We start from the raw sequence: 13,627 nt of genomic DNA, 5'->3' as shown, positions 1-13,627 counted from the left end.
GGCAAGGACTGTGAGGAAATTACTAATCTCTTGAAATGGTTAAAGCCCTTTACTTCCTACACCTTCATTGATTTTGCTGCATCTGCCCCCTTCGTTTACGAATTTCGTCTTGGTTTGACGTTATTGTGCTACTGACGGGTGTTCCACACTAAATAGGCAGATTACCAAAATGGATATAGAACCAGGTATCTAGAGGCCAGTTATTAAACTACTGAAACATAAAGCAGAAGTAATGACCATTTCTGATCGTGTTTGCGTCATGTCATTTGATGAGTGCAGCATTGCAAAAGAATTCAGTTATGACAGAGGCTCAGACACTATTTACAGTCTGAAAAGTAAAGTCCAGTGAGTTGTGGTAAGAGGGATTATGAAATCATGGAAACAAAAATGGATGGTTAACAAGTAAACTGTTCGTTTGGCGAGGGGTTGTGTCTGTTGGGTCTGTGAAGAGTATTGAAGGCATTGATGATCAGATAAATTGTATTCTGTTGATTTGTTGTTAAATTGGATGCTGTTTGCATTAGAGGTGTTGTACCTGTGTTGATAGATTTGTTGTGCTTGTGAGTTTCTGTTGAGTTATATTGTTGTAGTTGTGAGTTATTGAGGGTTATTGTTTGTGAGCTGTTGTGATTTCTTGATGTTATTAGTGGGTGTGTATTGGATTGTTATATCGTTGTTTTTTGTGTTATTAGTGATAGTTTGTGCGGTGGTCTTTTGTTGTGGTTGTTGTCCTTGTTTGGGTGTTGTGTGTTGTGTTACGACAGCCGTATCCAGTGGACAGTGCAGCTCCTCGCCCTGAGTGTGTCAAGTAGTTGGTAATTACATGCGTTTTGAGAGTTTTTTGTTTTTGGGTTTGTGATCCCGCCACATTATTTATTGGTGCCCAACGTGGGGCTGCTGGTGTGGCAGCTGCAGGACGGTTGGTTTGGTGAGTTGTATGATTGGTGAAGAAAATGAATGTGGAAGGTTTGACTGGAGTGGAGAGACTGAAGGAGGAGTTGTGGTTGGCGAGGGAAGCTAAGGAAAGATTGGAAGTGGAGAATGAGGTTGAGGGTAGAGTGTGAGGAGCTGAAGAGCGAGTTAGAGGAAATGAGAGGAATGATAACGATTGTGAAAGTGGAAATGAAAGAAGAGGTGAAAGGAGTGGAAAAGAGAATGGTTGAGAAGATGGACGAAAAATTGGGAGTAATGATGGATGCAGTGCAGGAGATGAAGAAGGGGTTCGTGGGAGAGGGAGCAGAAGGAAGTAGACCTACTGGGTCTTGTGATGGGCCAGGAAAAATAAAGAAAGTGAAAGGACAAGTGGATGAGAGTATGAGTGATGAAGGTGGTTTGGTTGTGATAAGGGAAAGCAGGGGAAGACACAGGATAAGGATAAACCTGAGGACAAGAATAAGAAGGGGGTTGAGGAAAAGAAGAAGACTAAGGGAAAGGAGGTTAGTAAGGGTGATGGACAGGATGAGACTAGGACTGAATACAGTGGGGAAAGGGCTGAGAGTGGTTTAGATAGCGGTGGGTGGAAACAGGTAGGTAGAAAGAAGAAGGGTAAAAAGAGCATAATCAAGAGCATGGTTGTAAGTATGGAATTGATTTGTTGTATTCGGGGGAGTATAAGAGGGATCAGAATGGAAGTAGTAAAAGTGAGAGTGAGCAGGAAGTACAAAAGGCTGTGTATATGAGAGAGGTACCCCGATGTGCACACTATAGTAGTAGGGACATAAGGGACTATTGAAAGCAATATGAGAAGTACAGTGTGGCTAAGTATGGGGATAACAAGAGAGTTTGGGCAAGAGAGTTAGGTAACTTCTTGACAGGATTTTTGTTGAGTATGTATGGGGTAATGATGAGTGTAGGGAATGTGCTGTATGAGTGTGTGAAAGCCAGGATTGTGGAACAGGCAAAAAGGATAAAGAGTAACGTTAGATATAGGAGAAAGCATGATTTTGAAAAGGCAAGAATGAATGTTAGTGAGTCGTTGTCAATGTATGTGTGCAGGTTGGAAACATTAGCTAGGAAAAAGTTTGGGGATGAAGGGATAAATGAGTGTAAGGAGTTAGTGCGAAAGTTGTTGGCGACTGTACCAAAGAGTGTATACGAGTTTATGAAGCCAAAACGTAAGGAGAAAATGAGATGGATGAATGAAATGTTGATTTGGAACGACGTTTTTAGATATAGTAGAGGATTATGAGTTAGATAGGTGTATGAGGGAGAGTAGAAGTGTTAGTGATAGGACCGAAGTAGCTGAGGGTATACCAAAGTTTAAGAGTTGTAGGGAAGTAGTTTTAGAAGGGCCAAGGCAAATGACAGAGTGAGTGGTTGATAGGAGAGTTAGGGTAAATAACGCACGTGTAGTCACCTCTAAGAGAGATTGGAGTGCAAGCGTTGGAAGAGTAGGTTCAGTTAGTAGTGAACGCTAGCAGTAATGTACAGATGTGGTAAGCCAGGACACAAGAAGAATGAATGTCGGGTGTGGGTGTGGGTAAACGGGGCATTTAGTGAGCGAGTGTAAGAAAGAGGGATATTAAATGTTATAGGTGTGGACAGGTAGGGAACATAGCTAGTGCATGTCGGGGTACCCGTATGAACGTTAGTTTCCGGCAACTGCGAGAAGAACGGGCATTATGCTAGGATGTGTAAGGAACAATGAGTGAAATGTGTTGAATGTGGAATGGAAGGTCATGTAGCAGTGTGTGTAGGCGAAAGAGGATGAGTCAGGGTGGGAATTCGGGAAACTAAGTGTTAAGGGGATTCAGTTGGGTGGGTCCTCTGGTGTGCGTGCAGTAAGAATGATGCATGTGTGTGTGAAGGATTGTTGCATGAAAAAGGGTTTGGAGATAGAGCTCATGAATGTATGAGTGTAAAATGAGGTGCAAAGTGGTGTGTTTGGTTGCTTTGATTGATACCAGGTGCAGTGTCGATGTTCTTTTTAAAGAATGGAAGTGACAAGTTGCAGAGTGAGTGTGAAATTAGGAAATGTAAAGGGGAGGTACGAGGAATAGGAAATTTAGGTATGCCTGTGCTGGGAATGTTACGTGAAAATGTAGAAATCGAAGGGGTAGTGATGGATGAAAGTGACTTTTATGTGATTGAGGGAATGAGTGATAAGTATGATATGTTATTAGGGTACAGATTCCTGAAGAAGTGTGGGATGGTGCTTCGTCCGAGCACAAATATGATTGAATTGTATATAAAGGGGATGTACGTGGAGAGTTGTACTTGGATAGGCATGGAGGGGTAAACAGTAAAATATGGAAGGGGGTGCCACTGGTTGCGAAAGAGGGTGTAAAAGTACCGCGAGAAGTCGGAGAAGTTGTCAGTGTGGCAGTTACATGGCCGAATAGTCTTGGGATTGTCAAAGGTGACAAGTATGCATATTAGGTTGAGGGTGTAGATGTGAACAAGTTGGTGATAGCGAGTGTGCATGTAAACAACGGGATTTTAGATATTGAGACTTCTAGGGATTTTGTAGCCTCATTGCCGAATGTTAGGAAAAAGGTGATTGTGTAGGGTTGTTATATATGTTGTTGAATGTGGACGACATATATAAGGTACGGCAGGTGATGACAGGTAGCATGAAAGAAAGTGATGAGTGGAAGTGTGATGAGTTGAGAGAAAGAATTGAGGTGGATGAAAATGTTAGTGATGATGAGAGGGAGCAGTTGATGCGGATGTTGAGTCATGGTGACGAGGATTTTGGGGGATCTAAGCTTCCCAAATTCAAGATAGTTTTAGAAGATGATACCCCCATATATCAGTGTCCCCGACACTTCTGCACCTATAACCCGAGAGATTGAGGAACAGTGTGAAGAACTCGAGAGAGTGGGAGTGATCAAGAGGAGCGAGAATGCTTGGAATAGTCCCATAGTCTCAGTATATAAGCCAGATGGAAGTTTGAGGATGTGTGTGGATGTATGAAGGAGTGATTCCCAATGAATGTGTTGTCTGATTGTGTGTATAATGATGTATGGGAGTGAGAGTGTTCACGAAATTAGGTTGGTAAGGGGCTATTCAGATGCCTCTTGAGGAAAGGAGCAGGCATGTTATGCCTATTTTGAGTGGTAGCTGTCACTATCAATTCAAGCGGTTAATTTTTGGATTGGCTAACGTGCCTACTGCCTTCTAGATGGTGATGAATGTAGTTTTGGCTGGTTTTGATAGAAGGAAGGTGACTGTGTTTATAGATGACATTTTGATTGCGAGTGAGACTGTTGAGGAGAATATGGAACTGCTTGAGAAGGTGTTAGAACGGTTGAAAGAGGTTGAAGTGAATGTGGAGCTGGAGAATTGTACGTGGTTGGCTGGGGAAGTGGAATTTCTTGGTCATAAGGTGAGTGCAAGTGGCGTAAGGAAGAGTAAAAAGTTTGTGGAAAAAGTAAGGGAGTTTCCATGTCCCTGGACAGTGCGTGAGTTAAAGGGTTTTTTGTGTTTGATCGAGTTCTGGAGGAAGTTTGTTAGGGATTGTTCGGGTATAGGGAAGCCATTGACTGAGTGGACTGGGAAGAAAAATTGTACTAAGCTGAGGTGGAATGAGGGAATGATGGGAGCATTTGAGAGATTGAAAGAGGAGGCTACTAGAGATGTCACCTTGGCTTTTCCAGACTATATTGAGGATGCGAGTAAGCTAGAGTTGTATACTGATGCTAGTAAGTTTAGTATGAGAGGAGCCTTGGTGCAGATGCAAGAGGTGAATGGGGAGGGACAATTGAGAGTAATTGTGTATGTGAGTAAAACCTTTAATTAAGCAGAGCTGAAGTATTTGGTGGTTGAGAAGGAGCTTGCGGCAATAAGTTTTTGTGTGAAAGTGTTGAAAGTGTTTTTGTATGGGGTAAAATTTGTCATAAGGACGGACCATCAGCCGTTAGTGTATATGATCAAGAAGGAAAGTGTGAATGCTAGGATCGCAAGGATGGCTGACGATTTGAGTGAATTTGATTATAGATTAGAAAATGTGCTGGGGAGTAAAAATGTGATTGCTGTTACGATGTCTAGGATGCATGGTAAGGCAATGGTGTGAAAAGTGACCGGGATCCGAATATGGTACCTGAGGGTTTAGTTGTAAAAGAGAGGTTTGAAGGGGATGACAGAGCGTGTGAATGTTTGTTTTGAGCATTGAAAAACTTGGAAGGTAAGGGTCTGTTTGAAGAGGTACCTGGAAGTGCGAATGAGCTGCGAGTGAAGTTGATAAGTGATGTGCAGAAGGAAGTGGCATGTACAGAGGAACAAGATGAGGAAGAGGAAATATTGCATAAATTGTTGTCAGCAGTGACTGAGTTGTTTGGAATAAAAGTGTTTTGATGGTTGTAATTGGTAGGTTGGAAAAAGGGACTGTGAAGGGGATTTGAGTCAGAGTTGCAGAATTGGTGAAATAACTGAGGATGAATGTGGTGAGGATGATTATGATGTGGATAACCAGGTGGATGTAGTAGTGAATGTGTGTATGCATGGGACTCGAGGGAAAATGGTGACGTTTGTCAGAATAAATGATAGTGAGTACTGTAGTTTGGTTGACATGGGGTCACAAGTTTCCTTGGTGAGTGGGTCAGTAGTGAGTGAACTTGAGAGATGCGATTGGGAAGTGAAAAGGCAGTGTTTTAGTATGGGAACAGGTACAATTGAAGGTTAGGTTAGGAGATCTTGAAGTTGTACGTAACTTTATAGTTATATGAGAGCACAATATGTCAGCTTGGTTTTTGATAGGGTTAGATTTTTTGAGGATGCATGATATAGGCGTAGATATAGGAAACAGAATTCTTAGAAAGGGGGTCAGAAAAATAGCTAGGATTCAGGATAGTAATGTATTTGTAGTGAACTTCGCGAGAAGGCATTTTGGGAGGAGTGCATTTGAAAGATTGGCCGTGTGAGTTGGAAGTATACAAGAGGGTTGCTAAACTGTTTGTAGTGTGTAAAAACATAGTGTAGTACTTTTTGCATTGGGAAAGTGTATGTGCCGGTGTTTTCTGTTGAGTCAGCTGTAAGTATGTTTGTTGATGCATGATTGGTTTTGTCATATGGGGAAAAATAAGTTGTGGGAATGCATGAGAGAGAGATTGTATGCCCCTGGGTTGAATAAGATTTGCATGGATGTAGCTGTCACCTGTGAAGACTGTCAGAGGAGAAAGTATCAGAGTGTGTATGCAAGTCCACCTGTGTTGCAATTGCAGATGAAAGAACCATTTGAAATTCTTGTGATTGATTGTGTTTCTTAGCTGAGGACTGCGGAGGACACGTGGGGATGATTGTGATGGTGGATCACATGAGTAAATTTGCCTATGAGGTTCCCATCAAAGATAAGAGGAGTGAAACTGCTGCGCAAATGGTGGGGCAAGTGATGTTGCCTGTGTGTGTGTGTAAGCCGGCAAAAATGTTGATTGATAATGGACTTGAGTTTGTGGGATGGGAATTTGAAGAAATGTTGAAGGAAGGGGGTATTGTGCATGTGTATTCTACTCTGTATAGGCATGTCTCCTCGTAAATTTGTGTTGAATTTTGAAAGGATTGTTAGGCTGCAGTTGGGTCTGTCAGAGTGATCAGGATTTGTGGAAGAAAGCGAGTGAGAGGTTTGAAAGTTTAAGATTGGGGATAAAGTGTTGGAAGAGGTGGTTGAGACAGGAAGAATGAATGTGAATAAGGTAAGGGAGAAATTTGAAGGGCCTTTTGAGATTTTGGAGGTGGGACTGAGTGGATTTAGTCATGTTTTGGGGAAAATTCGAGTAGGTGGGGGATGGGTGAGGTTAGGGCACACCATAACCACATTCTCCCAGTATGTTTGGGAGAATGTGATGTGTGAATGGTTGAGGATGAATAAGGATGAGCCGAGTGTCAGCGAACAAATGGGTCTGGGAGATTGGCAGTTAGTGTTGGTTGAGTATGGAAGAAAGCGGACGAAGGTGGAGAAAGAAAATGAAAGGGAAAAGCGAGGGCTGCATGATAGAGGGGTTAGTGTTGGGGTACAATGGTTGATGAGGCGTGTATTATGGATGACTTTGAGGGAATGAATGATACGTATACCGTGTGTGGGTTTGAATTAACAGGGGTGAGTGAGATTTCAGTAGGAAGGGAGCGAATTAGTAAGGTGGTTAGTAGTATGCACGAGTCTTCGCAAGTTTAATAGAACTATGAATGAGCTGAGTGGTTTGGTAGCAGAAATCGAAGAGGTATTGGGGTCAGAATTGGAAGGTGTCGATGAGATAGTGAATGAGATTTGGAGGGATGGTAGTGAGGAAGATAGTGGTAATTGGAATTGAAGTGATTTGAAGGACGTGAATGCTGATGTAAGTGAGAGATGGTGTGAGGGTCCTCAAACGAGATTCAGAGGGCCTGCCTCCGAGCATCCTTGGGTATAGCGAAAAGTAAGTTAGTGTGGATGATGTGAGTTGTAAGGAGACGTTGTCAAATGTAATGGGGGACGAAATATGGAGGAGTTATGGTAGTTGCATTTGACAACGTTCTTAAGGGTTATTTGTAAAAGATAAATAGATAGATAGATAGAGAGAGAGAGCGATAGTGGCTGGCTGTTTTGGTTGTTGGCTTGTTAGGTTGTTTGTGTTCATGTGAGTGGATGGTTAACAAGTAAACTGTTCGTTTGGCGAGGGGTTGTTGTGTCTGTTGGGTCGGTCGCAAGTCTGGTCTGTATTTTGAGTTAGTCTGTGATCAGTGCCTGTGATGGTCAGTAGTGTCGGCAGCAGTCTGTGAAGAGTATTGAGGGCATTGATGATCAGTTAAATTGTGTGTTGTTGATTTGTTGTTAAATTGGATGCTGTTTGCATTAGAGTTGTTGTACTTGTGTTGTTAGATTTGTTGTGCTTGTGAGTTGTTGAGGGTTATTGTTGGTGAGCTGTTGTGATTTCTTGATGTTGTTAGTGGGTGTGTATTGGCTTGTTATATTGTTGTTTTTTGTGTTGTTAGGGATTGTTTGTGCAGTGGTCTTTTGTTGTGGTTGTTGTTCTTGTTTGGGTGTTGTGTGTTGTGTTGTGTTACGATGGCCGTATCCAGCGGACAGTGCAGCTCCTCGCCCTGAGTGTGTCAAGTAGTTGGTAAGTTCATGTGCTTTGAGAGTTTTTTGTTTTTGGGTTTGTGATCCCACCACAATGACAAAGTCGCTTCTTTTTTTATATAATTACAGGAATGGAGGCTGCAGGGTTTCCTGTAGTAGCTGTGGTGAATTACTTAAGTTCTACAAATGTTAGGTTGTGGAAAAATGTGGGCATCAGTGTGGACCATATAGCATTTGCATATCCAGCTGCCTCTAATCGCGATGTTCATGCCTTTGCTGATGCTCCATACCTAATGAAAGTAATAAGGAATCCTTTTCTTGATCACGTTTTCAAGGTAAGTGACGGCAATTATGCAAAAAGCAGATCCGTAAAGGAACTTATGATGAAGAGCAAAAGCGATCTGAAAACCTCACATAAACTGTCAGAGAAGCGTATACATATCCATGGCCTTCAACGTATGAGTGTTAAATTAGCTGTGCAACTGATTTCAGAAACCACTGCGAAATCCCTCAGATATTTTGCAGACAAAGAAACATTTCAAAGAGACTGGGAAACAACAAGTCAGTTAATTTCACTTGCAGATTCCTAGTTTGACATAATGAACAGTTCCAGTTTACCAGTTTACAATAGGTACAAGTTAGAGCTTTGCACTGAACGCCATCTTTGTTTACAAAGAACTGACAGACTCTGCCTTAAACAGTGGTTTTCAATCCGGCCTAGGCCTCTCTGGTGTCAGGAGAGGATACGTTTTGAGTAGCTGGCAGGTTGACCTGGTTTTTTTTATATTTAAACCTTGGTTCCAGTAGGAAATTAAGTGCTTCTAACCTAACTGAAAAATTCTCGAGCCCAAAGAGACCTGTTTTTTTTTTTTTTTGCCGACCTTACAAGAGTAAAGAAACCTGACCAACACGAAAAATAGTAGTCTTTGGTGGGCATTGCACTACTTTTGAACGAGGTTGTAACTTCCGTGATAAAACATGAAATCGTAAGGAAACATTTTCTGAATAAAGAGGCAGTGTGAAGACAGCCAGGCGCTAATTGTTTTAGGTACGGCGAAATCATTTTAAGGGGTCTGCTCTTTCATCGGCTTCGGAAATAACGTGTGTGTGTGTGTAAAGTCAATCGGATCCGGGAAGGGTTAGTCATCTGGCGAGACAGAGACTATTGCCGCGCCCTCCTGCATGTGCAAGTTCTTCGACACACCCCTGCAAGAGAGCTTTTAGTGAAACCTTAGAATTAGATAACAACTGTGATTAAATTGTTATGCAGTAATGTACTTCAGTGAAAGTGATTTACGTATACAAGTTTCAGTCCGTTTTTCTCAATTTATACATATCTACATATGCTAGTTTTAATTTACACATTTACTCACTGTCACTAGCATTGTTTTTAAATATGATGTCAACGTAGAAGAAGGCCGACTTTGGCGTGTATTATGTTGAATATCATCTCCTCTTGATGGAAGTCATAATTCTGAGGCCTCGTCATGATCCGTTATCCTTTGTTTCTTAGTCCGGTAGCACAAGAGGTGGGAGGAAGGGAGATGGGGGGATGGCCACCTTAAGGGGGGAACAGAGTTTCGTGCAAATTTTCTAGATCATTTTTGCGTAAATTTCGAGTATGGTGGTGATCGAACGGGTTCGGGGACTTTTTCGAAATATCAAAGGTTATGTGTAGATAATATTTAGTAAATCTAAGATTTCACAAAAATTTTCGTTTCTGATGAGTAAAATGCAATATTTCATTGCAAAATCGTTTTTTAATGGTTTTTGCTCGTTATAAAAAAGCACATGCAAGCATGAGACATTGTGAGACAACCGCTCAAGTGCGGGACAATACTTCCCATAATAAAAGGAAATCTGTGTTCACAATATATATTTTCTTAGGCATTTTACTCCATTGTTTGTTTGGGGTGATTCTCTAAATCTAGGAGGCCACATTTATGAATATCTGTTATTCTAAGTTTCTGTCCTAAAACAAAGAATTATTTTCTATTTTATTTCACTTTATTATTGGTAAAAGATCTTCCCATTTCACTGCTCCTCTTACTCAAGTCAGAAAATAAGACAACTGCAACAGTGCTAAACAAATGTTCTTCTCAGTCCCCAATGGTTTACAAATCCACTTTTATTAAAACATATGAACGGTATTTGGCTCGTGGTTGAAAAGAAATAAAGAGCTGATAACTCACGCAATTCTGTTAGGTTATAGACATCTAACGGCGTGTGTTCCCACCACTGCAGTTTCGCAATGTCTGCGTTTTCGCAGCGTTTGTTTCTTCTGTTTCTCCTTATTTTTGATTTCCAATGGAATTCTGAGGCTAGTTTATACTCTACCCACTAATATCTATCATATACGTAAAAAGAAAATGGATCGGAAAACTATTTTTTCCGGGCATAAAATAGTTTAAAAAAGACAATAATTGACGATTTGACATCATACATTAAAGTGTTTAGATCACAGGATAAGATAATAATGGTTTAGTTTCAAACCATCTAGAATGATTATTAAAATACCCAAAATGTAGAACAGATTGATGAAAAAGTAGTTTTACTGAGACCTCCATTATGGTAGAGAGAGGAGATTAACCAGCCTTTTCCCGGAACGGTCTTTGGCCTCTGGGCAGCGCGTGGATGGGTTCAGTAAGATATTATGACCGGATTCAGGAACCCGAACTGAGGAAAGCAGAATAACTTTTGCCGGATCATAATATGTCAGGAAGACGTTTGGCACCGTAGCCCAAGAACCCACGTGCGTAGGCTAATCATTTTGGCGTGAATATTTGATAGTGGAACGAAAGTTAACAGGACAGATGGTGACGGAGGGAACTCGGTTTCAGTGAAGTAACGTCTAACCCCAAGAAAGGAAAAGTTCTGGTAAAAATGTTTATGATGAATTTCGGTAAACCAATATTCGCTTACGTGATAAGGAAACTAGGAGAGTTATGGATCATGGGTTTAAATGAAACCTTGAACACATCCCGTCACTATGACTGTTTATCTTTTCCTTGAGAAGGGAACAATGATGTTGACGGAAATAGCTCACACAAAAAAGAAAAGTCCGAAATACCCCCGATCAGGAGGTAGTAGTACCTATATATTATTGACAATAAAACCTTAGACAAAGGCAGAGAAATGGGCCGCTGAATGTTCGCGATAAATGCCAGACAATGAGGCGCTACTTTGGAACCTAGCTAGGAATCTTCTTATGACATGCGGTACTACTATTTTACAACTTATAATGACTAACTAGAAAGTTCTGTACTACTTTTATGAACCGTTTGTGATTTTGTAAAATATTATTTTTTTATTATATTAACATGACTTGAAAACTATGCTATAAATATCCTATATAGTATGTACTTATAGCAAAAAATTACCATTTGTGAATCATTTTTCACTTTTTATAGCAAATATAATTCACAGCATGACTTAAACAAATACTGAATACGTTTAGCTCAGCAATACAGTACAATTGTCGAGAGCCTCGAATAGCCTGCTTGATAACACTGCATCTTTGTTTACATTCACAAAGCTTTGCAAATTTTGTACTGACGTCATACTTCGATGAACACGACTTGCAATTCTTCATGATAACGTTTTCATACCTCGAAACTCCACAATTTAAATAGATTTAATTTCATTTTCACTAAGAAATATAAAGCCTTGGGTAAGTCCCAGCATAAAACATGAGAATGTTACAAATAAATGAATGAAACCGAACTCATGAGGGGAAAGGAAAGGTGCGCAAGAAATGTGGCATCTTACTGGTATTTTTCAAAACTTTTCACATTATATAATATAGTTCTTTAGAAAACAGCAATAACAGAAAATCATGCATAATATTACAGTAGAATGAATTCATGGGCCAGTTACATACTACAACAAACCACATACGAATGCCTTCCCTAAGTTTAATACTATTAAATGAAGACATTGCCAACCCAGTCAATTATATCAATAAAGATGATAATCATCACTAACTACAAACTTCGTGACATAGCAGAATGTTGATCAATGTAACTGGCTAAATAAAAAAAATGATACAGCATTACATAATATATTTTGCAATGTGCTAGAATCCTGAAAGACCTGGAAAATTTAAGTTAGCTATTGTTGATGTCAGTAACTTTTGCACAAGTTTGCCAGACAGTCGCTCTTGGATTAAGCTGATCTTATGTCAGCGTGGACTTTTGTTCCTGGGCGACTACTTTGCCTTATGAATCTATAATTCACTGTCATATGACTCGGTATAGAAATATACAATAACCACAGATAATTGGTTATGAAATTTAATTCATCATTGTACTTAAGCGTGGATAAGCTATAATTTTGTCAGTCAAGGATAAAAGTTATACAAATAATAGTTATCTCTAAGGGTGCTAATGTCATGTCCTGATAGCCAATCACGATGATTTCACCATTATTATGACCTTCTAGGATGTCAGACATACACGTGAAAGAATGAAACACGGCGGATATCTGTCATCGTTACAATGGGATTCTTAATCATGAGTCAAAAGGCCAGCAATATGAAGAGAAGCCACAAGAACCAAAATAGTACACATAACGTGAGCAGCAGCATCATGACCATGCTGTGAGGTTCTGTGACTTCCACTGGTAGCAGTTGGCTGTGAACCCCTTGTCTTGTCTGTTGAGGCGTCTGTTGAGGGTTTGGCTGTTGTGGCTGGATTTGTTGGTGATGGAAGCTCTGTTGCATCTGTGGCTGAGGGTGCCTCTGTAGCAACTGTGGTTGTCAGTGGCACTGCTGAAGTTCTGGTTGTGAGATCGTCTGTAGTAGCTGTAGTTCGTTCTGTCATAGTTGTCGATGGCAATGCTGAAGCTGTGGGCTTCTGTGCTGTAGTTGTGGTTGTCAGTTGGTTTGCAGAAGTTGTGAGTTGTGTTGTAGTAATAGGGGAATTTGTCGTAGTTGTGGTTTTTGGTGCTGTTGTAGTTGTGGTTGTCGTTGTTGTCGTAGTTGTGGGTGTTGTTGCCATTGTAGTTGTGGTTGTCAGTTGTTTTATTGAAGTTGTGAGTTGTGTTGTAGTTGTAGGGGAATTTGTTGTAGTTGTGATTGTTGTTGGTGTTGTAGTTGTGGTTGTTGTGGGTGTCGTTGTTGTTGTGGGTGTCGTTGTTGTTGTGGTTGTCAGTTGTTTTGTTGAAGTTATAAGTTGTGTTGTAGTTGTTGGGGAATTTGTCGTAGTTGTGGTGGTTGTTGGTGTCATTGTTGTGGTGTTGGGTTTCTGCATTGTAGTTGTGGCATTTGGCGTTGTAGTGGTGGTAGCAAGAGGGTCTGGGTGAAATGTTACAAGGGCTCGAAATCCCCTTTCTACCCCTGGATTCCGGACATCATACAGGACATCCACTTCATTTGTCACCGACTCATAGCTGATGTTCTTCAAAAGTTCTTCACCACAATATCTGTAAAAAGACAGAAATGGATTACAACTTCTTGGATTCATACTATTATCAATTAAAGATCAACCACTGAAGTCAAAGGGTTGAATGTGATGCTCTCAACTGTATACTGGAAAATACTGTAGAGTGCAGACTACTATTCCATAACCAGGTATTATTTAACGGTTCAGTACACAGAAGATTCATGGACCTGCCTCCTGTGGGTGTCTAAGGGCA

At 40.7% G+C, this 13,627-nt stretch overlaps 1 protein-coding gene across 1 annotated transcript in view; it reads right to left on the bottom strand.

Moving 5' to 3' along the window:
- Nucleotides 1-11,745: 11,745 nt before the first annotated feature.
- The window catches only part of LOC135222597 (location of vulva defective 1-like), a 46,142-nt gene continuing 44,260 nt past the window's right edge, over nucleotides 11,746-13,627 (bottom strand). Inside the window, exon 6 of the mRNA XM_064260687.1 lies at nucleotides 11,746-13,414. Coding sequence (XP_064116757.1) covers nucleotides 12,499-13,414 — 916 coding nt within the window. The 3' untranslated portion in view covers nucleotides 11,746-12,498. The remainder of the gene's footprint in view (nucleotides 13,415-13,627) is intronic.

Source organism: Macrobrachium nipponense, chromosome 8 (assembly GCF_015104395.2).
Source record: "Macrobrachium nipponense isolate FS-2020 chromosome 8, ASM1510439v2, whole genome shotgun sequence".
In the NCBI taxonomy this organism is placed as follows: Eukaryota; Metazoa; Arthropoda; class Malacostraca; order Decapoda; family Palaemonidae; genus Macrobrachium; species Macrobrachium nipponense.
Note: the sequence above shows the minus strand (reverse complement) of the source record. Positions and strands in the feature narration are given on the sequence as shown.